Source organism: Tauraco erythrolophus, chromosome 5 (assembly GCF_009769465.1).
Source record: "Tauraco erythrolophus isolate bTauEry1 chromosome 5, bTauEry1.pri, whole genome shotgun sequence".
In the NCBI taxonomy this organism is placed as follows: Eukaryota; Metazoa; Chordata; class Aves; order Musophagiformes; family Musophagidae; genus Tauraco; species Tauraco erythrolophus.
Genome location: NC_141469.1, coordinates 71,790,142 through 71,813,464, shown reverse-complemented (window position 1 = coordinate 71,813,464; position 23,323 = coordinate 71,790,142). Strand labels below are relative to the sequence as shown.

The following is a 23,323-nucleotide window of genomic DNA, read 5'->3' as shown; positions in this document are numbered from 1 at the left end:
GTCTTTAAAAGGCAGTTGGCAGCGCCGATTATTAAAGCAGAAGTGAAGAGTTTTTTCTGGCTCCTGTCCCTGCGTTCCTCCCTTTGATTGTTCTTTTCTCTGCCGGCTCCCATCAGGACACTTGTTCAACTTTGGGTGATGCCGGACACTGCTTTGCTAGAGCTGAAAGGAAACAAAGGATAGAATATTCTGTAAAGGTGTTTTTCCTGCAAATGATGTTAATCTCGTTGAAGGTGTTGGAGTATGTCCAAGAGCGATATGCTGTCCTTCAGTTAATTTGGACTCTCTGAAGTCCATAGGAAAAACCTGTCTAAAACAATCTCTTCCTTAAAAAGAGAGAGACATGCACTAATCTGATTTGTGAATCCCATTGATACTCCCCTTCTTTCTGCTCTTTCATGAAACAGATCCTAATTTGCCAGCCTGCCAGATAGGAGTCTGCAGGTACTAATGCTTTAGCCGATCAATTCCCAAAGGAGGCATTTGAATTCAGGTGATGGTTGTGGCTCTGGGCTGTGGCTCTCCTTCCCCTTCACTTTGTCCCACATGGGCTCTTATTAACATTCTTTCTTTTCACAATGTGGTAGTGTGGCTGTTGGAGAGGCCGGCCAGGGCATCTCTGAGCCTGGAGGCACAGGCTGGTTGAGAGGTGCATGCAGGTGCAAAGGTGTCTGTAGCTGTGGTGGTGTTGCAGTATGCCTGGCTGGAGGAAGTGCTGAAGGATCAGGCTGGTAAATTTTGCTCTTGTGCCATCAGGCTTGGGGTGTGAAAGTGCCTGTTTGCTCGGAGACCCTGGGGGAAGGAGCTTCAGTTTGCGTTGGGGTCAGCTGGCCGGGAGATGATGACCTAAAGTTGGCTAAGTGGGGAAGGACTCTGTGGAGCCGTGTGGGGCAATTGTGTGCCCTGACACCCATAGTAGCAGCTGGCTGCAATTCTCCTCATCTAGTTGTGTTTTCTGATCTTCTCTTCCTTAATCCACTGAGCTTTGTGGGAGTCCTCGTCTGAAGTATCTCCAAAGTTGTTAGCTCCAGGTAGCTACTGGCTGAGTGCAATCAGACCTGGCTCGGGGGGGGGGGGGGAGGGGGGAGGGGGGGGCGGCACAGGAATGCAGGAATGTCGTGTTCCTGGGGCATTTCCTCCTGGGGAAGGAAGACGGGAAGGGATCCTCGTCTGTAAGTAATCCAAGAGCAAAACGTTTCTCCCCTTGCAGACAATGAATCGTTTCAGTGAGCTGACACTGTTATTTGTGGCTTCTGGCAAACCAGATAAGAGCTTTCTGCCAGGCACTTGCTCAAATCAGTGCCAGCCCCAGCCTTGCTGATTGCCTTTCTCTGCTGAGCTGGGTGGGAGAGAAGCCTTTGTGTGCCACGGCAGTAATCACAGTGGTGCTTCTGGGTGAAGGAAGGTTGTTGCCGGTCCCCTTGGTTACACAGTCGCTGATTCTGGTCCTTGTGTCTCCGGGCCTTTTTATTTCCCAGAGAGACGATGCCACTTTGGAGGAGGAATTTTTCCTGCCTGGCTTTGCTTGTGGGGCTGTGAACAGCTATTTCCAAGTCCTTTTTCCTTTACCCTTGATCTAAACCTTGCACGAGGCTGGATACATGTTCATTAAACAGGGAATTAAATCACATAGGAGTGCTGCTTGCTTGATGTCTTCTCTATTACAGAGCTATGCTTAGAAGTTGAGGCTTTTTAAGTGATTGTGTGGGCTTTAGCAAAGCTGTGAAAAAAGCCTTGTAAACAATAAGCCTTTGTGATGAAGGCAGAGTAAGTGTAACTGTCACCTGTCCTATTAACAATCTTCCCATTTTGGGGCATAACCAAACTAATCAGACAGTGTTGTGCTTTTCCAGATAACTAGGTGATCTTTAAGAGTGGCTCTGGGGAGCAAATGCAAAATGAGCAGCGGAGGACAATGCAGAAGACGTAGAGGGTTCTTGGTCTGACCCACGAGGATTTGAAGATGTCTGCCTGCAGTGACTTTGTGGAACACGTTTGGAAGCCTGGCTCCTGCAAAAACTGCTTCAACCCAAAGAGTTCCCATCGTCTGCAAACACCCTCAGACGTGGGAGCTTGTGGTGTGCTCCCGAATGGAGTTAGGACCAAGCCTGAGAGCCTCGCGTTGGAAGACGAAGGTGTAAATACCTCCCTCTTCTCAAAGCCAACAATTGCTGTGAAGCCAACTATGATAAACTCGGATGTTTCTGATGCGTGGGCGGATGTGAATATGAATGCAGATCTGTCACAGGTAATGATTAATCCAGTCAAAGCATGATTTCCCGTAACTTACCTCTCCTCGAGAGCGCTAGGAATATCTGTTAAAACGGTTTCCTTCCCTTTGTTTTTCCTTCTGATCTTGACTCAGTTTTTGAACCCATATATTGGCTTCTCAAAGTACCTTTGGCTGAAGCTGAATGAGTTGCTGCTCACAAGGCGTGTGCAAAGGAGCTTAAAAACACAATGTTTGTTTAGGAACTTTCAGATTTTAAATGAGGGTGTGGGTTAAATTTATTTTCCTGGGAAGATATACCGAAAAGAAGTCCTATCTGGTTGCCATCAGCTCTAACTGGATCCATGGTCTTTGCGGATGAGGAAGAAAGTGCCTTTCCTTCCTAGCCCAGCTCCTTGGGCTCCCAACCTTTGCCAGAGCAGTAGTGCCCTCTGCGTGTAGCACTGCTAGCTGCCTGCAAACTGGCAAGCCCCGGTGGTTTGAATGGCCATGGTGATGGGTGGTTCACTCCTCTCCCTGACAGGTTGGTATCAGCGCTGCCCCAGCCGCGCAGAGTGAAGCACGGGCTGCTGTCACCCTGCCCAGGGTGTCCGTGTGCTTGAATCTCCTACCCTTGCCCCAGAGGAGAGTTGGGGCTTAACAGCTCTTCTTAGCCTCCCGTTGCTCTCCCTTGCTTCTCTTCTAGGGATGAAGGGCACATGAGTGCAGGCTGCCATCCTTGGTGAGGTTTGATCTGTGCACGCAGATTTGGCCCCAGGCTGAGTTTTGTGCTATGGGAGCAGGTTCTACCACCCTGGGGCTAGGGGTTGCTTCGCAGGCACATGTTGCCCCCCTGCCTCTCCCACTCCTCTCCAAGCAAGCAGGACAGATCTCCCTCAGATGAAGATTTTGGATACGTTTCCCTGCCTGCTCCCCAGTCCCTTCTGCTGAGCGTAGCCAAGCTGCCATCCCAGGGTAACCTGTGATAGTCCATGTCTGTGCTCCGGAGCATGAGACTCCAGAGCAGTAGTGTGAAATGAAACGAAAATAAGCAGAGGAAGTGCAAATATTCCTCCCTCTCTGAATCTTTAATTGCACGGTGATGCACAGACAGGATGACAGGTTGGACACGTTTCTGGCAGCGAACCCACGGAAAGAGAAAGGAGAATGCCTTAATTCAGTGCACTGCCAGTGTCGGTGATGCAAGGATTGCAAATGGTCCAGGAAATAGGACAAGTGTAATTTAAATAGAAAAGGTTTGCGGTAGTTATTGGTGGGGTGAGCACGGAGCAAAACTGACTGTGAATGCCAGAAGACTTTTTGGCAGAGCTGGGTTTTTTCTTTTTTTTTTTTTTTAGGTTGTGGGTTGTTGCTTTTTTTTTTTTTTTTTTAAATTCTCTTTCATTTTGCATATGCACATCCTGACAGTGCACTTGTCTCTTTGGCCCGTGCAGGTCAGCTGGGGCATGGTTTCTGGCAAACATCTCCTTCTGAAATCAGGAGATGCACAGCGGATCTGCCTCGACAATTTTGGCAATGGTGGTGTGAGAAAGCCCTTCCTTCACAACCCACCCAGTGACTGCTTGTCTTGCTGTCCTCCGAGCTACTCCATGGTGGGCCTGCGCAGCCTGGAGAGTCGAGTGGAGAGAAATGTCTCCATCCACAGCCTGGTGCTCGTGGGTGAGGTGGGCAAGCAGGAGGACAGGGCCAAAGACAAGTTTGTCCTGCCGCATCAGGCCCCCTGCCCTAATCCGTCTGCCTCTGGGGCCAGAAGCACCATGAACTCCAGCAGAAACCCTTCTTCCCAAGCCAGAGAAGGAGCAGCACTCCCCTCGGAAGGTGACTGCGGTCGTCTCTCCCCCAGCTTTGAAAGTGAAGGGGGTGAGTACTGTTCAATCACAGACTGCTGCAGAGAGCACCCGGTCTCGCGGGAGCCGCGCTGTGCAGAGGGGAAGGGTGCCCGGTGTGAGAAGGAGAGCCCTGCTCTCTGTGGATGGAGGCAGCAGGATGCTCCCGAGATTCCCAAGCCAAGTGGCAGGGCAGTCAAGTTCAGCGAAGAGGAGCGCAGAGCCGTGAACGTGGCCTTCTGCATCACGAAAGACCAGGGTGATCCTCTCCCCTATGCCTGGTGTTCAGAGAGGAAAAAGCTGCCTCTCCACACTGAGCCTGCCACCTTCCCTGAGAGGGCAGGGAGCAGCAAGGCAGCTGCCTTTGCTTTGTCCCGGGAGGACGAGGACTCACCTCTCCCTGGAAAGCCCTCTGTCACTGGAGGCTCCCGGTCTGAGGGTTCGAGCACCCCTCAGCAGGCTCTGGTGGAGCCACAGCGCCTTCGCCTCGCCTCGCCGGCCCGTGGTGACCCCATCTATGCCGAGAGCACCAAGAGGAAGAAGGTGCAGCTGAAGGCTGTTGGTGGACAGGCGAAAGTGGAGAAGCTGGCTCGCGGCACTGGCAAGGAACAAACCAATGGGACGTGGAGGGATGGCAGCTGGGCTTTGGGTGGTGAGAAGGAATACCAGGACTCCACTGGCCAGGTGGCAGCAAAGATAACTATAATGACGGCGCACACCGAGGATGATCACAAGACAATATTCCTCAGCAGCCCTGACTCGGCGGTGGGAGTTCAGTGGCCGTGTATCAGCCCCACTTCTCACCCTGATTATGGGACTTCGTCACCTGCCATTGAGCCTGGCGAGGTTTTTCAAGCATCTGGAAGTGAAAATAGTCCAAGATTTCATCTGGTGGCTCCTGCCAAGACCTCAGTTACTGAGAGTCCAGCCATACCCCCAAAGATGTCCAAAAATGGCCAGGTGGGCAGCGAGGGGAGCTGTGTGCCCCAAGTAAGCTCCCATGTGGCAAGGTTTGGTGATGACAACAGCCATGACGGAGCTGGTGTTCAGTTGCTGCCGAGGAACTCTACTGATACAGGTGTCTTTGGGGCGTCTCCTTCTCCGTGCACTCATATCAACGGGGTCTCTGTGGAGGAGTCCAGCAGAGGCCTGGCAGGCTCGTCCTATGACAGGAGGCAGAAATGCTACACCCCAACCTGGACCAAGCAGTGCCGGATAGAGGAGGAGGAGGAGCAGGAGGAGGAGCAGGAGCTCTCAAACCCACCCATGGGCAGTGGGAGCTGAGAATGGAAGAGCCGGTGCCGACCTTGTGGATGACGGCCCAATGCTGGAGAGCCAGACTGGGATCAGCAAATCGTCGTCTTTCTCCTTTGATTTCCCTAAAGACAAGAGCAATAGTGTGGAGTTCACACCACCGCCACCGCCGCCGAAAAAGCAGTCCAGGTACAGCCCTGTGAGTGTGTGCGTGATGGTCTGTTAACCATTTGCAATCGGGATGTTTGCTGCAGAGATTCATTGACTAGGAGGTGCTTCCTGTGCTTTTTCTCTTCCTTTTCTGTTCAAAGGTGGGCTCTCAGTAGCTGTGAGATCTTTGCAAGTCCTGGTTTGAATGCCACGTGTACTTGCAAAAGCCCTGCAGGGCTGCAAGGTATGGCCTTGGGCCCCCATATTCAAGTGAGAACAAGGTGGGTGCCCAGGATGGCTGCTGTTTCCCAGGTCAGCTTTGTTCTGTCTTGGCACGATTCCTTCATGTTGAATAAGAAAATCTGGGGTCATGAGCAACTCTTGTAGGTGGAACTGGGCAACTTCTCTTGGTGCTAATAGCAAAGGCCTCTGAAATCTTAATTTTCAGTTTGTCTCTAATGTCTTCTTGCTTTCGAGGTTAACTCTTGAAGCTGCAGTTTCCCAGGGAAGACTTCTTGCTTGCAAGCAGGTAATTGGAGCTTGCCTAGTGTGTGCTTATGATGTGAGAGCTGCCTGGCTTCAGGCACCTTCCCTTCACCACTCTCCTGGAAGTCAGGTTTGCAGCCAGGGTGACAGCGGGCCTGAGAAAACAAATGCAAACGAGGGAGAGCTGTTCATCTGGGAAGGAAGTAGCTCTGCTAAGCAATTAAAAAAACAGGCTTCCGATACTTTGTGTGCATTCAGTATCTGCAGCTGTGTGTAATCCAAAAAAAAAAAAAAAAGGAGAGAATGGAGAGAGAAAAATTGATTTCCTTTCCATACAAGTAACGGATTAGGTTGTCTGAGCATACTGAGGAGGGATACTTCCACATTTTGTCGGTGTTCTGTATCTGCTTTATTGTGTGTGTCAGTTTTGTTACCTGGAACTGTGCATTGCACAACAGATTTGACTCCAGCTCCTTGATTTAAAAGTTGAGAGAAGAAGGTATGGCTGTTGGGAGGAGAACTTGCTCTTGGGGTCCATTGTCAAGCTTATACATAGGCATCAGTGAGCTCCAGGTTGAGATTATATTTTGAGTTGGCCCATCCTCTGTTTTGTTCCCACACTGACTTTTCAATGTTTTTAGGGTTGGCTAGCCCAGGGAACTAGAGTTTCAAATTGACCAAGTGGTGAACAAATTAGGTTTCTCAAGGAAAGGGAAGAGATGAAAAAGAGGCTGTAGTTCTCCTTAGAGCTGGGCTTCCCGCTGTGATGCTGCATGCCTGCTGGAGTCGGAGGAAAGACAAGACTCACAAGCAAGTGAGCACACAGATGAGTTTTATTGCCTTTAAAAGCAGAGAGAACACTGAGACGTGCTTTAGCTTTGACCCTGTGAACTTTCTTTCACAGCTGCTGCCACTTGGTGTCTCCTATCAGCCTGTGGCTTGCAGTTGTGTTTGCCACACGGGGTGGTGTTGAGGCCCAGCAGAGACGATACGATGCTGTCAAGCAGCGATTGTTAAGGAAATGCCAAGTTGCTTGCTGAAAGTCCTCTCAGTCCTCCTGCAGAACAGAGGACACTGGGCAGGCTGGAAGAGTAGTGGCATTCAAACTCAGCAATATATCCCAGCAGCATCTTCCACTTGCAGGGCTAGGACGTCCTTCTGCTCATGGAGGAGCAGCCATGCAGAACCCTTTGTCTGTACTGGGGGCAAGGATGCTTCCCTGGCAGTGCTCGGGGTCTCCTTTCTGCTTTCATGAGGGCTGGGAGTGGAGGCAGGGGGCTTCTTGGTATGTCAGGGTGTCTCTTTGGCTAGACAACTTGGACCAGCTGTGCTCCAAGCCAGGAGCATGCTCTGCTGTTGTCCTCCATGTGGAGTTACGACAATCCATCCTGAGGGGCGTGGAGCATTTTCTGCTCCTTGGAGGGGCTGCTTCATGCTTCTGGTGTGATTGGGCTGTGTCGACTGTAACAGTTGCTTCTGAGTCATCCAGAAAGCATCTGTGTGCTAGAAAGCCTGCGTGAAAGAGGGCAGGGAAACTGAGGTCAGGGAACACGTGACATCCGTGACTGGGATCTCTGGCAGAGCCATAAACCCTACCAGGTGGTTGAGGTGGGTGCTGGCATTGCTCTTACTCCCTGTGGCTGTAGGCAATGTGTTGTGCTACATGTATTTGTCTCCTAAATACCTTGGTGCCTGCAGCTGAGCCTTGGGGCACCTTGCTCAAAGAGCATAGCCCTCCCTCCAGCTACCAAACCTCTGCACAGCACAGCTGGCCTGAGGAGCGATTTGATCGGACAGCAGGTTTTGCAAACTGACTTGCAAACCCAGCTGGTTGCTTTGTTTGTTTGCTTTGAGAGTGCTCTCGTTTTTGTCTCAATGGCTTCTCTGAGCGTGTTGATGCAGGAACCAGGGTGGTTTTACCTGTGCGTGCTGGTGGAAGGGATGGCTATGTGCACAGCTGGTTAAAATCACCATAGCAGCATTGTGTTACCCTGGGCAGTCATTGCTTGCAGCTTCGGGTCAGGACATGACTCCTACCTGGTCCTGGAGGAACATCTCCTCTGGTCTTCCTGGGCTGCAGCCAAACGCCTGAAGAAGGGAGGAGGTTTTGCATACAAAGATGACTCTGAGACACATCCATACTCTGCTAGGCCCAGGAAGTCTGTGGGCATGTGTTTGTCCGTAACGGGAGAACCACCACTGATAACTTCTGTTACACTTATGTAGTCCCTTGCAGAGATGGAGCTCGTCAGCCCGAGGTGTTCTTTGGTGGCATAGCTGCAAAGGCTCCTTGGATGGATGGAGATGAAGCTGGCATAGGCCTGGTTGTGGCACAGTCTTGGGGGTTGGAGCTTGGTGAATCAGGGTTCATTTCAGCTGCAAGGAAGGCGTGTAGCCATCCTTTTTCCTTCTAGATCTCAAGCTGTAGCAAGATACTTGATTTCATGCTGGTAAACGAAGCCTGCCTGTTTGACTTTCCTAATTAAACTTAATTGCTTATTTTAAAGAAAACTTGCATGTGTGTTCAAACTAGTTTCAAAGCAGAGTAAGAAAAAAGTGAGTCTGTAGATTTTGTTTTGTTCATCTTTGCTCTAACAATGAAAAGGGAAAAACGTTTTTACAGGGTGAATTCCTGCCAGGCACTGAGGAAACTCTGGTTTTGCAGCAAGCTGTTTCTTAGGACGGCAGAAGGAGCGACTTTAGAGAGTTTTAAAAGTTGGCGCAAAAAAGGACAATAATGGATTTGTGCCTGTTTCATCCTATATAAAGCTCCTCTGGACCTCTTGTGGCTGTTTCTTCGTACAACCCTTTTTTCCTGCTTGTTTGAAAGATTATAGATATTTAAGGTATCCTTGGTCTGAAACAGAATGGAAAATGAGTTGAATTACAAGAGGAAAGAGATTGGAATGGAAAGATGGTGGCTGGTCTTCTTCCAAAAGCCAGGAAGGTTGTTGGCTGTGGAAGGGGCTCACCAGGGGAACCAGGATCCCTGCACTTGTATGTGCAATGATGACCTAAAGGTTTTTCGGTATGAAATGCTCTAGTGTGGCCTTCAGTTTCTTGGCATGAGGGATGAATCTTTGCTGAAGATTTGTGTTGCTCTTATGCAGAGGGTCAGGCTAAAAGATCCTAAGGGTTCCTTCTAGCCTGCAAAACCTTGATGGTTAATTTCATATGCCTCTTAAAGAAAGGAAACAGTGATGCTGTTTTGCATCTTGAGCTGTTGTCTCTTGAGCTGTTTTCATCACAATTAATGCCACCTTCAAAAGGCAGTGCTGTAGATAGCTTCTAAAATTTGCAGAGTGTGCTTGCATGGCACATCCAGACACCAGCCATCACTGAAAACAGCCGGGACAAATGAGCTTGAGGTGTGCCAAGATCGTGTGTTGCGATGCTGCTGCTTGTTGCCAGAGGGAACAGAAAACAGTATTACAAAAAACAATGATGTTGGGAATTGGATCACCAGGGAAAGAGCCAGGTTTGTTCCTTGCTGGGAAGGTGGTGCTGGCTGGTGGGACTGTGCTGTGTGTTTCTTGTCGAGAATCAGTCTGTGATGGAGCAGCGCTGCACCTGAGACAGAGTATTCCCCTTTTCTTATCGTTTCTGAGGCACCCATTTCTCTTTGGAGCTCAGTGTCAGAGTGTGCCCTGGTGACAGAAGCAGACTGGCTACCTGGAGCTGCTGTGGCAATTACCAATGCAAGTGGATATCATGTGAGTCGCAAATTTTGACCCTCTTCTCCATGACTGTGGATGATAGCAGGGACTTGCTGTGTTTGGTCTAGGACAAGTCAGATTTATTCTTATTTAAATAATAAATAAAATAATGATAAATAACCCCCCCCCCGAACTCTGAGTGGAGTCTATTTAAATCCATAATTAATAAGTAAATAAAGCAAAGAAGGGAGGGTATGGCTCAAGCAGCAGAGAAAATCATGCTCCAGGACAGAGAGGTAACACACCTTTTGGATTTTCACTGTTGGTTTTTTTTTGTCTGAAACTAATCAGGAATTTCTCATGCTGCTTCTGCCAGTGGATCATTTTTAAAAGGTTGTGATTTATCAGCCAATCTTTTAGAAGAGATTGTTTCTTTTAAAATGAAAGTCATTAACTTTTCTGTGTGTTTCCTATCTTGCTGCTCAAAAAAGTGCAGAGCTGGAAATTGAAATAAGATTTGTTGTCCTCTTCACTACATCAGAGCATGCAGTCATTTAATTTTTGACCCATCTACCATTTTAATTCTGTACTCTGTCCGAATTTCCCCTGTATATCCAGACTCCAAGTCCTTGTTTCAACTTAACCTGAGCTACATAAAACCTTTAAGTACAGGAAGGATAGATGTCGTCCTCTGGACAGAGATAGAAGTGTTTCAAAATCCTCTCTTTCCCTCTCCTCCATTTTTGGTTTCCCCACGTTTGCCAGCTGGTAGCAGAAGGATAAGTACAAATCCAAGCCTCCAGTGTTGTAAGCTCCTGTATGCTGTTCTTTTAACTGCCCTGTGCATCCAGGGGAAGATGTTGGAAAAAACAGCAGTGAAGGGAGGAGGAAGATGTAATTATCCATGTTTAATGATAGACATGCATATGGTACCACAGTGTTTCCTCTTGTGTGATAATTATGCCCAGCCATGTGTTGTGCTTGATGCTGTAACGTAGTTTGGCTCTTCTCTCTGCCATGCATTAGTTCCAGTATTTTATTTTGGGAGGGGGATGTCCTGTTGACCTTACCACCGGCCTTCTCTTGGTTTGGTTTGTGGTGGTTTGTGTGTGTTCGCTGCTCCCTTCTGCTTCCTTCCCCTGATGTGTGTTTTATAAAGCTCATCATCTCTGTTATCTGCTCAAGTCCGGTCATCTGCGATGAGAAGGAGCGACCCCCTCCTGCCGGCACAGCAAGGCTGGGAAACCCCCATGATGGGGCTGCAGAGTGGGCGCTCCTCGTTATTGGGTCTCTGTGTGGGGGCGAGATGCCTTCCAGCATCCTCCACTGCTGGAAAGCATCCAACAGGCTGCGTGTGACGGCTGCTGGAAAGCAGCAAGTGGGAGCCTTGCGGCTCTCACGTCTGAGTGGCCTTCTCCCCCTCTCAACCTCCCTGCTCCTTGCGCTTTTGGAAGGTAACCAGATCCCCACATCGAATCTCGGGCAGGAAATTTAAGCCGAAGGCATGCCTGGAGTCCAAGAGATCTCTGGGGCGATATCACAAGGCACGTGTGTCTGCCGCGGTTAGGGAAGCCACACTTTGGTGCTCGTCTCCACTCTCCAAGAGATGCAAGACACGCAGCTGGCGATGCTGGAGTCCCGCAGCAGCATAAGGTGGGACCCTGATCCGGTAAGAAATGTGAAATTAAACACAAGGCTAACACTCAAATATGAATTGCAGAAAAGATGAAGCACGCCCTGGCTGGAGATGCAATGTGGGGCATGGCAACTGATCCAGGTGCCTTTACAAACTGTTTGGGTTTTTTCTTTTTTCTTTTTTTTTTTTTTCCCCCACGATACCCTGTTTTCGACCCTGCCTTATTTTAGGCAAGACTGTGGGAATTGTGTGGGAAACCAGCTGGATGAAACTCTTTAGGATGGGAAAACTGGGCAATAGTGAATGGGAAAGGCTTGCCTGAATATGCCAGCATGTTGCATAGAGGATGTTGAGTAATTGAAGTGTATTTAAAGCAACCAGAATAATTTGGAGAGCTGGAAATCCTGTCGTTTTAGGTTATTAGATTGAGAGAGCTGACTCTTGTGACCTGTTCCTTATGCACTGGCACATGAAAGAGGCTCTGGTGCTGCTCTTGAAGTTGCTGGTTACATTTAAGCTTCTGAGCACAGTTTTTTGAAACGGAGGTGACTTAACTACTGCTATACCTTTCTGAAGGGATCTGGAGCGCACAGATATTTGCAAGCCAGTAAGGGGGCAATCCCAATGATTTCTTCAGGTTTAAGAGGGATCGATGCTCTTTATTTCCAATATCCTCTGGTGAAAAGGGCAAGACGAGGAATAGCAACCTGTGCCCTTACAGTCAGATGTTGTGGGAAGGAACACTAGCAAAGCAGGGGAAGTTCAGGTTAGCTGTAAATCAGGATTCCACAGGCTGTCGCAGTGATGGGCTCTTCAGCTCTTGAGGTGGAATTTTACTGGAATGGGAGAGTTTGACCCTAGCAAGCATTTTCAGTAATTCCTTGGTATAGTGGGCAGTATTTTAATCTGCGCAGGCTGCAGCCAGGGCTTCAAGCAGCTCGTAGGAAAAGAGGGAGATGTAAAGCAGAGATGTTTCCAGGCGGTATTAGCTGGCCCAGCTGTAACATCTGAAACAAGAGCAGGATGTCGTTTAAGCGGCGAACAATTTCTATTTCGGTGTGCCTATTCAGGAACTGCATTTTACATAAGTCACGGCGGTACGGAGAGGAAACGGGGCTCTCTGTACATCTGACTTCACCGCACCGTTGAGCTCGGCAGGCGCCGCAGCCAGCACAGTTCTGGCAGGCGCCGCGTTGCGCCCAGGTTGCTTGGAGGAATAGGTGTGGCGGCGCGGCGGACCTTGGACCCCGTGGAGCAAAGTCCCATCTCTCTCTAGGTGCGGGAATGGTAAGGCAGCTCTGTGGATTTGTGTTTAAGTGATGGGAAGAAAACAGAAATGCACCAGCTTTTCTTGGGGGGGTGGGGGGAGGGGAGGAATGTGTTAGCAAACCTCTCATCTGTAAATCGAGACCGGCTCTCTTGCAAAATCTTCTTCTTTTCTTATGGATTCAAGTGCTTCCTTGATTCTTGCCAGGTCAGATAGTGTACCTGCATGAGTGTGCATCCATGCGTTTTCTTCCCTTGAATTACTAGAAGTTAAACATCTGAGAAAGTTATAGGATAAAGATATAGCTTTATAGTAATTAAAAAAAAAAAAAAAAAAAAATGGATTTAAGTCCATGGGGTTGCTTTCAATAGCATTAATCATAACGGAACTAAAAACCTCAATGTATCTCTCTCACTCTCTCTCACTCTCTCTTTTTCTATTTTTTAACTGTGACTTGTGTGGTGCACTGCGAAGTTTTGTAAATCATCTCCAAGAGACTTGACGTGGTGAGTTCATCGCTGGTGCAAGACCAGTGTCTCTGCTAAGTTATACCTGAGGTGGTTTTTAGAGCCTTATTTTCATCAGCCCCTGAGTATTTTTAGACCGAGGCTGCTCAGGCAAATGAGGAAGTCTGGCAGAAGTTTCTTCCGGGCTTCTCATACACTCTGCTCTCCATGTGGTGGTGTGGACACGAGAGTAAGTGCTTTGTCTGGATGGGGAACAAAACATTTCTCAATCTTCAAATAAAAATCGCTCGTGCCATGTGCTGTGCTTGGGGGTTTTGGAAGAGGAGGGATCCTGTGTGCATGAACAGGGTGCCATGAGAAAACGGTCGGGTCGGGTTGTGCACGTCTTTTGTTTGTCTTTCTCAGCAGCCATTCAGCCGTCTGATTAGGAAACGCCGGATACCTTCCAGCAAGATAGCTGGTGGAAGTCCTTTTTCCTTTTTACAAGTCCACCACTAACCTTTTCACATTCTTAATCAACAACGTGTTGAATTTTATCAGCAGATTGGCAGTTTTACTTAAAAACTGTGGACTGATAACCTTCGTTTGCTGGCCGATAGTTTGAACTGTACCAAAGCTAGGATTGTTTGTGCTCTGATGTGCTGCCTGATTTCAACAGTTTCTGTTGTTTTCCAAGGAGGAAAAAAATCAAGAAAATGCAGGGGAAATTCTTTATCTTAGTGAAAAGTCCTGCTTGCCTACAGCTGATCACTTAAACTGTGACCTGGCAGGTTATAAGCCCAGTTTACAGCTTATTTATTTATTTAGATGGAAGCTGCATGGAGAACTGTAGGTCTTACATTAAAAGCTGCAAGGTAGGTCCTGAGTTTGGCAGACACCTCTTTTCTTCAGAGGCACTTCTTTTCTAAGGTGTCAGTTGTTACTGTGATGCCCTGAGGAGACAGCAGCTGCTAGGGATGGACTCTTCTTACGCTTATGCCTCCACCATGAAGGAATTGGATTCTGACACCCAGCCTCAACCTGCCTTTCTGTAAAACTGGAAGAGTGTTGCCACTCCCTTCCCTTGAGAACTTTACTGAAGGCAAACACCGGTGGGTCTCCACTTCCCAGTAATGGTGGCCAAGGTGGTATGTGGTCCAGGACCCTACATGTGCTAGGCAAAGGAGATGCAGACTGGGGCTGGATGCTGTTGGCTCAGTGGTTCTCTCTCTGCTCAAGCATAGTTGGTTTGTCTTGGGGGGCTGGCATGGGGGCTGCAAGGCTATAACCTGATCAGTGTCGGTGGGACGTGATCCCCAGGTGCCAGAGAAAGAAAAAGTGCAGAGGAGTAAAGTACTATGGTGTGGTAAAAGGCTGCATAGTGTCTGTAGGGATGGGCAGGGACCAAGCCAAGACTGCTCTCAGCTTGAGTCTCCATGCACAAGTGCATGCAGGATATCTTTTGCCATCTGTCTCCTGACTCTTCTCTTTCACTCTCTCTAGGCACGCTCTGAAAATGAACCCGAATAATGCTGAGTTGGAGAGGGTCAGCAACAGCTCTGCCGAGAGCCTCAGCCCACCTTTCAGGAGCGTCCATGCCAGCTTCACGGCTGGCTCCACCGACAGCCTCGATTCAGACACGCAGACCGGCAGTGATGGCAGTAAGTGACCGTTGGGTGTGTGAGAGCTAGCATCAGACCTGAGGAAGGAGTTACTTCTATCCTGAGTCCCACTGCTGGGGCAGCATCTTCAGAGCAGGGATCCTGAGGGTCCCATCATCTAGTTCCCCCAGCAACCCTTCATCTTCCTACTTCTCCTACCCTTCTGCCTCTTGATACACTTAAGAAGAATGTGACAGAGTCAGGCCAACACCATGGGCTTTTTCCTCTTTCATTTGGCAAGTGCCAAAATTGTTCATCCTGTGGCTCTCCTCTTGTCTGGATAGAACCTCCATCTTAAAGCAATTGTCCTTGTCCTGCTTGTGCTTCAATGTTGCATGAGGTCACAAGTTAGCACTGCCATAGAAAGTCTTCCATAGATTTGAGGAGTACCAGAAAGAGTCTTGTGCTGGAAATGATCTCTTCTTCTCATTGTGTTCCCAGTTATTTCTTGAAGGGGCAAAAATCTGCGTGCACTCTTTTAACTGAGATTAAAAAATGCTTACTATGAAGTCACTTTTTTTCATCAGTGTGTAAGTTAGACATGCACTAACGTGTTTAGCAACGCAGAAAGTATTTCCTTTGCAAAAGCAACCTTCATGTATTGGAAGTTCTGTCTTTCCAAGAGCAACAATGTACAGCAATAAAACTAAGAACCAGAGCTCTGGAAACTCCATTTTTCCATTGCTAACTTGGAGCCTGAGAGTGAGACTATGCCAGGAAATTGTACAGGGGGAAGAAAAACTCACAGATGTTGGATCTTTACTTGCTGAGCACAGAAGCAATTTGCTGTCAAAAATGATACAGGACAAGAGGATTTCTCTGCCTTCACTAACAGAAGCAACTGTTTCAACTCGTCTTGGGAAAGCAGAGTTTTTAAATGAGTAACCCAAATGCAATTTTTCTTGCTGATGCAAGCAAGAAGCTATGCGGGCAATCACTGAGTGAGGTGAGCTCAAATTAATTGGCTATGCTGTAAGATGTTAAAACATGAAGCAGGGGAGCTTTTAAACCCTTGACATGCGGAAGGACTCTACACTGAAGGTGCAGAGTGCTGTCAGGAAAGTTGTGAAAGGGTTTCATTCGCTACCCTGTGCTTGAGGCAGAGCCCAGCAGCACGTAAGAAAAAGGTAAGAGCAGTTTGGCACTTGTGGACTAGGCGTGTGTACCGCTTGCCAAAGCTTCCAGCACTGACGTTTGTTCCGTAAGACTCCGTCAAGTAAATCTTACCTCTTGAAATAAGGATTCGGCTGCGTGTCCTGGCAGAGGTGCCTCTGAGTTGCTCTTGGGCTGCGTGCTGAAGAATTTCTCTTGGCTGTATCCTCTGTCGAAGCCCCTTGGACTTGAAGTGGCAGCAGATGCAATGCTGAACGATCCCCTCCTGTGACTTTTGACAGTGTTTTTACGGAGGACATCTTTCCCGTGGACCAGGCAGGTTACAATGCAGATATCTGGGTTTTCGTTAAAGCTTGGAGCATGCGTCTCTGTTGAGCTATGGGCTCCACAGTTTCTTAACTGTGCAGCTGGAGAGCAGCTGAAACTGGAGAGTGGTCAATTGCTCAGCAACTGGGTGTACAATGCAGGCAGACATCTGGGGCGAGGACCCAACAGGAGTCAGATAGCTTGGCACACAGAACCTGGGGCAAAAGAGACGTGTGCTGATTCACGTTTCCTACAGAGCTGTTTCTGAGAATGTTGTCAGAGATGGAGCGGGGGGCTGAAACTGCCTTGCATGGGAAGCTCATCTTCTGCAGAAGCCGAAATCAGCGCTGTTCATTCCTAGGGGTGTCTGTCAACACTGTTGCTTGGGATGGGGTGTATTACAGCAGCAGCATACAGGCAGCCTTGGCAGGGGAGGTGACTAATGAAAATTGATGTCATTGCTACCAAGCTGTGGTGGGGAGAGAAAGGGACAGATTATGCCAGCATGCACTCTGGTAGCTGAGAACTAGAACTAGGGTTCCTGTCCCCGTCTCGTGTGGGCTGAGGTGGTGAGCAGCTAACGGGGATCGCTGCTCCGGCACAGCTGGGATGGCTTTGAGCCTGCCCGTGACACCGCACAGACATGCCAGGACAGTCTGGGAGCTTGTGGCTCTGAGCCCCTGCACTCGAGGTTGTTCAGGAGAGCTGGTGAGGCAGCAGGGTTGTGATGGAGACAAGCACCTGCTGTGGGTTGGTATGAGGCTGCCCCGGGGCACTGCTGTGGGGCAAGCAGAAAGCCACTGTGAGGAAGTGCCTGGTGGCAGCTGGGTCCTCACTGGCAGCCTTGAAGGGAGGAAGGATGGCTTGCTACCACTCTGCAGCTTTGAAAGCTGGGTTCAAAGAAAGCAATAGGTCTGGCTATCTGCTGAGCTTGCTTGGAGCGAAACCCCACCGTGCACCTTTCAAAGTCCACACTTGCGTGCAAGGTGTCAGCGGAGCTCAAGTTTACCAAGAGTCCCACCTGTCATTCAAGTGGTGTAGAAAATTCTCTGAAATAATTATGTCTCTTCTTTTAATTTCCCCTGCAGACCTCTCCACTCTACATTTGTTCTGTCTCCATGACCTGACATTATTACTCTTTATTTCAATGTCAAATCATCTTTTTTTCTTTTTGATTTTTTTTTCCCCCACCCTTCCCCTTCTTCCATGACATACAATTGTTATTACCTATCTCCAGCCTAGCCAGGGTAGGAAACCAGCTGCTACAGCTGCCTGAAATGAGCCAACCATCCCAATCCCAATCCCAATCCATGTGCAGATGGCACATGGAGCTGCTTGGGGTTTAGTGGTATGTAGTGGGGCCAAGCGGCCCTCGGAGCAAAGATGTCTGGCAATAAGCTGGGGGACAGGCAGCATGGGGAAGGCCAGATTTTTTTCAGAAGGATGGAAATTGCCAACATCCCAGGCCTTGCCCTGACCCTTACCTGGTGTGAGGCAGACAGGTCCAATATACGTCTTGGGCTGCTCTGGTCTTGCTTAAGCAGGAGCTGCGTAGCGTGAGTCACTCTCTTCTTATGATGTGGCGCTGCTGAAGCACTGGGTGGCAGCTCCCAGGTAAAACAGGCTTTGTTTAAGAGATCGTCCTCGAATCCCTGAGTATTTCATTCTTACCTCCTTGTGGATGACATCACAGCTTAAATATTTACCTCCTGCTAGCTTTTTACTACTGTATATGCAGTTTCTAGGGGAGTGGTTTTGGGCGGGGGGGGGAAGCATTTCTCTGGAAGGCTGTTTACAACCTGCTTTGCAAACCTGCTGTATTAAACTGGACTAAATCCCTAACCCCTTCAGTGAACCTTTGCAGTCAGGAATAGATGAGGACTGCGCACTGGGTTCAGATGGAACCTGGCTTGCTGCTTTGTTCCCAGCCAGGGCCCTGGGAGAGGGAGGTAACCTCTGGGGGTGGCAGGGACATGGAGAGGAACTTACGTTCCCAGTTTGCAAGAGCCACTCATGGCATCTTCTTGTGTGTCGCTGTCTCCTAGGGCACTCATCTGAGCCGAACCACTCGCCTCCTCCAGCTGAGAGCCAAGTGTTTCTCCCTGTCCCTTTCCTTCCTGCCTCCGGTGAGGACGGTCCCTCCTCTGCACCCAGCTGCCCACCCCCTCTGCCCCAGAAGAAGACAGTGAGCAGAACGGTGTCCTCCCCAGACGGCTTTTTTGGGGGACAGGCGTCTTCAGGCAGAGCAGCCAGTGCTGCCAGCCCCAGGCTGAACGTCAGCCACTCCGAGAGCAATGTCTGCCTCCGAGAGGAGCCTCCTTTCATCCACCCAGCCGGTGTGGGGGGCCGCCTCGGCACCTTCTCCTCCTCTGAGTCCCTGGAGAAAGGCTCCAAAGGAAACGGCTACTGGGGCTCAGCAGCTGGTAAAAGCACAGGAGCTTGCATCCCCAGCAGAAACCTCCAGTCCCTTTCCTCCTCGCAGCTCAGCGTCTCCAGCCAGGTGTCCTCGGGCTCCAGCCTCCAGCTCCACAACCTCCTGAGCAACATCGACAGCAAGGAGGGGGTGTACGCCAAGCTGGGGGCCCTCTATGCTGAGTCCTTGCGCCGCCTGGTTGCCAAGTGCGAGGACTGCTTCATGCGGGAGCAGAAGAACGAGCTGCACTTCAGCGAGAACAACTGGTCCCTCTTCAAGCTGACGTGCAACAAGCCCTGCTGTGATTCGGGGGATGCAATATATTACTGTGCCACCTGCTCCAAGGACCCTTCCACCACTTATGCTGTGAAGGTAAGCTCGCGCCCAGGAGGCACCCAGGCTTATCTCCATCTTCCAGTTGGGAGGATGAGGCAAAGAGCTGCAGGGTCTAAGGCTGTCTGGAGGTCTGTAGCTGAGCTGGGTCTGAACCTTCAAGCTTCTTTTTTCCTGCTTCTGGTGTATGGATTTGAATGAAAGAGTGGGAAGCAGACTTAGGGGTACGCCTTTGAGAAGCACCATCAGCACACCATGGCCTGTTTTCTCTGCTTGTCTTTCCCACAGGTGAAGTTTAGCAAGCAAAAACCCTTTCAAAATTGCTGCTTTCCCTCTACTCCTTGTAAAGGTTAATTTGGAGAAGTAGTTTTTGTTGTAACAGATACCAGCCAGATGCTTATTGCTACAGACTAGTAGGGTCTGCAACCTGACTAGTTTCTCTCTAAAAAGTCTTTGTGCAAAAACTGTGTTAGTTAAACTAAGAGGCATTCACCTCTGATGACACAAGCTGATGAAAGGCTGTTCAAAAGACACCATTTTTGCCTCTGCCTGCCTTTTAAGTGGAAGGTCTGACCCAGAAACCATGTGAGTGCCTATACGATCTGGAAACTACAGGCGTTAAGATATTACAGATTTCAATTAAACAATGCCAGACTGACCTAGACATGCTGTTAAGGTCAGGTCTGAAATATTTTCCTGTAACTCTGTGGAATCCACGTTTGAAATGGAAACTTGAGGTACAATAGTTCAGCTCTTTGAAACCTGGATAAGTAAGCTTATCCAACCCGTTTCATGCACATCCCATGGATTTTGGGTTCTTGACCCACGTTACTGCTTGAATACAGAGCCTTTAATTTCTATTCTGACTTAACCCTAGGGGCATCTCGTTGCTGCTTACTCTTCATGTTGTTTTCAAAACCTAAAGTAATTCCCCAAAAAGGCACTGTCAGAGATGCATTAAGCAGGGGGGAAAAAAAAAGTCTCTGCTAAATTGTTTCCACCATTACGAACCCCAAGGGGATGTTTTAGTTAAGTGGTAGCTTTAAAGCCAGTTGATGTTCTAAAGGAAGTAGTCAACCCAACAGAGGGGCTGTAAATAACCAGAATGGAGTTAGATGAGGTATTGCACCCATACACCTAGTCCAGCACTCGGAGCAGCAACTTCTCTGCATGTTATACTTAAATCCATCACAACTTTCCTCCTGAAACCCGAGAACTGCGTGGTGAACTGCTGTGTTCCTTTTCAATATGTGGTTCCCTATGGCACACACCCCCCGTTGCTCTTGCCTACCGTGTTAGGTGAGGTTCAGAGGCTCAGCTCGATGGCTGTAGTGCATGAATTCTTGCCAAGGCAGAAACAGCACATTTGAGCTTCTTAACGAGACTGTGCTTGTGTCCCTGTGTGTGATATGGGGCTTACTCTGTGCCCTTGGTATGCTGCAGAGCACCTTAACAAAGCCAAAACCACTCTGACAGGGTTGTGCCTGTGCCAGTGTAAAATGAAGCCACGTATGTGTTTACACACATGCACGCGTACACCTTCTGCAGCATTCCTGTGTGCTACCTTTTGGTAGCTGAAATAGAGAATAATTGTGAAACTTTACAACTGGATGATTCCTAGCTGTCCCTCCTGCTTTCTGGTACAGATTTTCTGACATGAAAGAGCTGTAGTTAAAATTAGACTTGGAGAGCTCAAGACGGGCAGAGGATCTGACTTGAGCCAAGGAGCCTGCTGAGCACCGGGAGCCAGAGTTCGGGCTGTGCACAGGCAAACACGGAGACGTATAGAACAGTTAGAAGGAGCCAGGGTTACATGAAACAGCTTTAGAGGAATTAAGCCAAGATATGCTCTATGCCTTGGCTTCTCTCTCCACTTAAAGATGCGTGACTAAGCCAGCCCCAGGCTCCTACTTGGAGCTTACTGCATGCAGGATGCCTCTGGTGCAGCCAAAGTGATGAAGAATAGGTGAACGGGGAAGATCTCCCTGTCTTCGTTTGGGTTGCAGTTATTCTTCCAGAGACTACTCTCTCGCAGGAGTTTCTCCTCTTTTCCGAAGCCTTACACATCTTCCCTATGTGGGAGGAATGAGCAGGCTTGTTCGTCGGAGAGCTGGAAGGCCTCTTCTGCCTTTGGGGACCTTCTGCGTCTTCCTGTGTCCCACTGTGTTAATCTGCAGTCTGCCTAGCTCTCCAAAGCTTGTCTTTCCACAAAACAAGCATGCAGCCACGGCAGGGTATTTTTGTTTAGAAAAGAGAGGACAATAGGGATTTGAAATGCCCCATCTCCACAGCGTCATCTCATCTGAGTGAATTACCTGCAAATGCCTAGATTCAAACCCTTGCTAGGGGAATACAAAAGCAGCCCACTTCTCCAGCTCCTCTCTATTCTTGCATTTATTTTAACTCGGAGGCAAAATTGATTTCTTGTCCAATTTTGCACGCATGCTGTGACTGGCAGTGGCACGCTCCGGGGTTTGAAACCTTTTATGCCGAGTTTTAGCCTGTTGCTGGTTCCTGTGGGTGAGATATAAATACATCACTAAATAAAAGGAGAAAAAAAAAAAAAAAAGACACGTATAATAGAAACGCCAGAAGGCCCCATAAGCTAATGGATACTCCTATAATAAACCTGGGTTTGAGTTTGTTTAGTCTTTAATGCAGTCATAAAGCTAAAGTACAGAACAAAATGAAGAGGAAAGTCATGTGGGCTTAAGAGAATCCAGATTATAAAATGCTTTTTTCCCCTCAAGTTTGCTGCACTCTCACTTATTTCTAAGCCTGTTGTTAGCTCCTGCTCTCTCTCTGGTGTTTTTTCCCTGTGCTGATGAGTACAGTTTGTTGCTGGTTTCCCTTAGCCATGTATCAAGGGTTTGAGAGTAGCTGCTGACACAAGGAAGCGGAGTGGTTGAGGAGGATCTGGAAGTGGCTCCAGGGCTTAGGACCAGAGAAGGGTTAGGTGAAAGTGCTGGAGGTCTCTGTCCACCCCTCACTCCAAACAGGGCCACCCTTGCAGCCACGTGGCATTGCACAGGGCCTCATCCAGGCAAGTGTTAACCGTCTCCAGAGATGGATGCAGCACATCTTCTGCCACACGCTTTGCTTTTCCCTCTGCAGAATGTCTCCTGGGTTGCAGAGGGGAATCTCAATGACATCCGTGATCTAAAAGCTATGTCACTCTGTCAGCAGTGAAACAAAATCTCCAGAAGTTACTCATGGGAGGACTACCTTCCTCCTTTTCTGCAAAAACTAGGCATTGCCTGGCAAAGGAAGCATGCTCAGAAATGGGACCTGGACACCTGGTTGCTAAGGTTGGAGTGTTGTAGGACAAGAAAGATACTCAAGACAGGAGGTAGTTTAAAGTACTAAAGGGACCAATGCACACCCGCTGCTACTGATGTCTTCCTTAGCACCTGCAAATCTCAGCTCAGGAGCCCGCTGCTGAAATTCTGGTCTCTGCCCTGTCTCTGTCACTGACTGATGAGACTTTTCTTTTGGTCTCTCCTCACAGATTTGTAAAACCCAGGAGTCCAAGGCGGCTGCTTCATACTGCAGCCCTGCAGTGCCAGTGCACTTCAACATCCAGCAGGACTGTGGGCATTTTGTGGCCTCTGTCCCCTCCAGCATGCTGCTGGCCTCAGATGCAGGGAAAAGCATGCCTGGGGAAGGCCTCCATCCCTCCCGCACTGCCAGCGAGCATGACTGTGTGGTGGTCATTACCCGGGAGGTGCCGAACCAGACCACTGCCGACTTCGTGAGGGACTCGGTGGTGTTGCACCAAGCTAAGCCCGAGCTGTATGAACGTCGCGTCTGCTTCCTGCTCCTCCAGCTCTGCAATGGCCTGGAGCATCTCAAAGAGCACGGCATCATCCATCGTGACCTGTGCCTGGAGAACCTCTTGCTTGTTCCCTGCAAGCCCCCCATGAGCTGTGTGAAAGCCAAAGATGACAAACACTTACCCCGCCTCATCATCAGCAATTTTTTGAAAGCCAAACAGAAGCCAGGAACTGGAGACTCCAAACTGAAGAAGAGTCAGGCCCGGCTGGCCCCGGAGATTGTGTCAGCTTCTCAGTACAAGAAGTTTGATGAGTTTCAGACTGGTATTCTCATCTACGAGCTGCTGCACCAGCCCAACCCCTTCGAGGAGAAGGTGCACCTCAGGGAACAGGAGTACAGCCCTGAGGACCTCCCTGCTCTGCCTAGCCTGTCCATCTACTCCCGGGGGCTCCAGCAGCTGGCCCACCTGCTGCTGGAGGCTGATCCCATCAAGCGTGTGCGGATCACTGAGGCCAAGCGGATGCTGCAGTGTCTGCTTTGGGGGCCTCGGAAGGACCTCATGGAGCAGCCCCTCAGCCACGAAGAAGCCCTCCGCCAGGTGCTTCAGAACTGGGTGGACATGAAGCGTGCCCTGCTTATGATGAAGTTTGCGGAGAGGGCTGTGGACACGGAGCGGAGCATTGAACTGGAGGACTGGCTGTGCTGCCAGTACTTGGCATCTGCTGAGCCGGCCGCCCTCTCACACACGTTACAGCTGCTGCAGCTGCTCTGA

General features: G+C 49.3%; 1 protein-coding gene across 1 annotated transcript; it reads left to right on the top strand.

The window, feature by feature from the left end:
* The first annotated feature begins 1,891 nt into the window (after window positions 1-1,891).
* PRAG1 (PEAK1 related, kinase-activating pseudokinase 1) lies at window positions 1,892-23,323 on the top strand. Its single transcript, XM_086612296.1, is given in 6 exon segments — window positions 1,892-2,248; window positions 3,664-5,316; window positions 5,318-5,499; window positions 14,455-14,612; window positions 18,077-18,816; window positions 22,286-23,323. Coding segments are annotated over 6 exon segments (4,128 nt in total).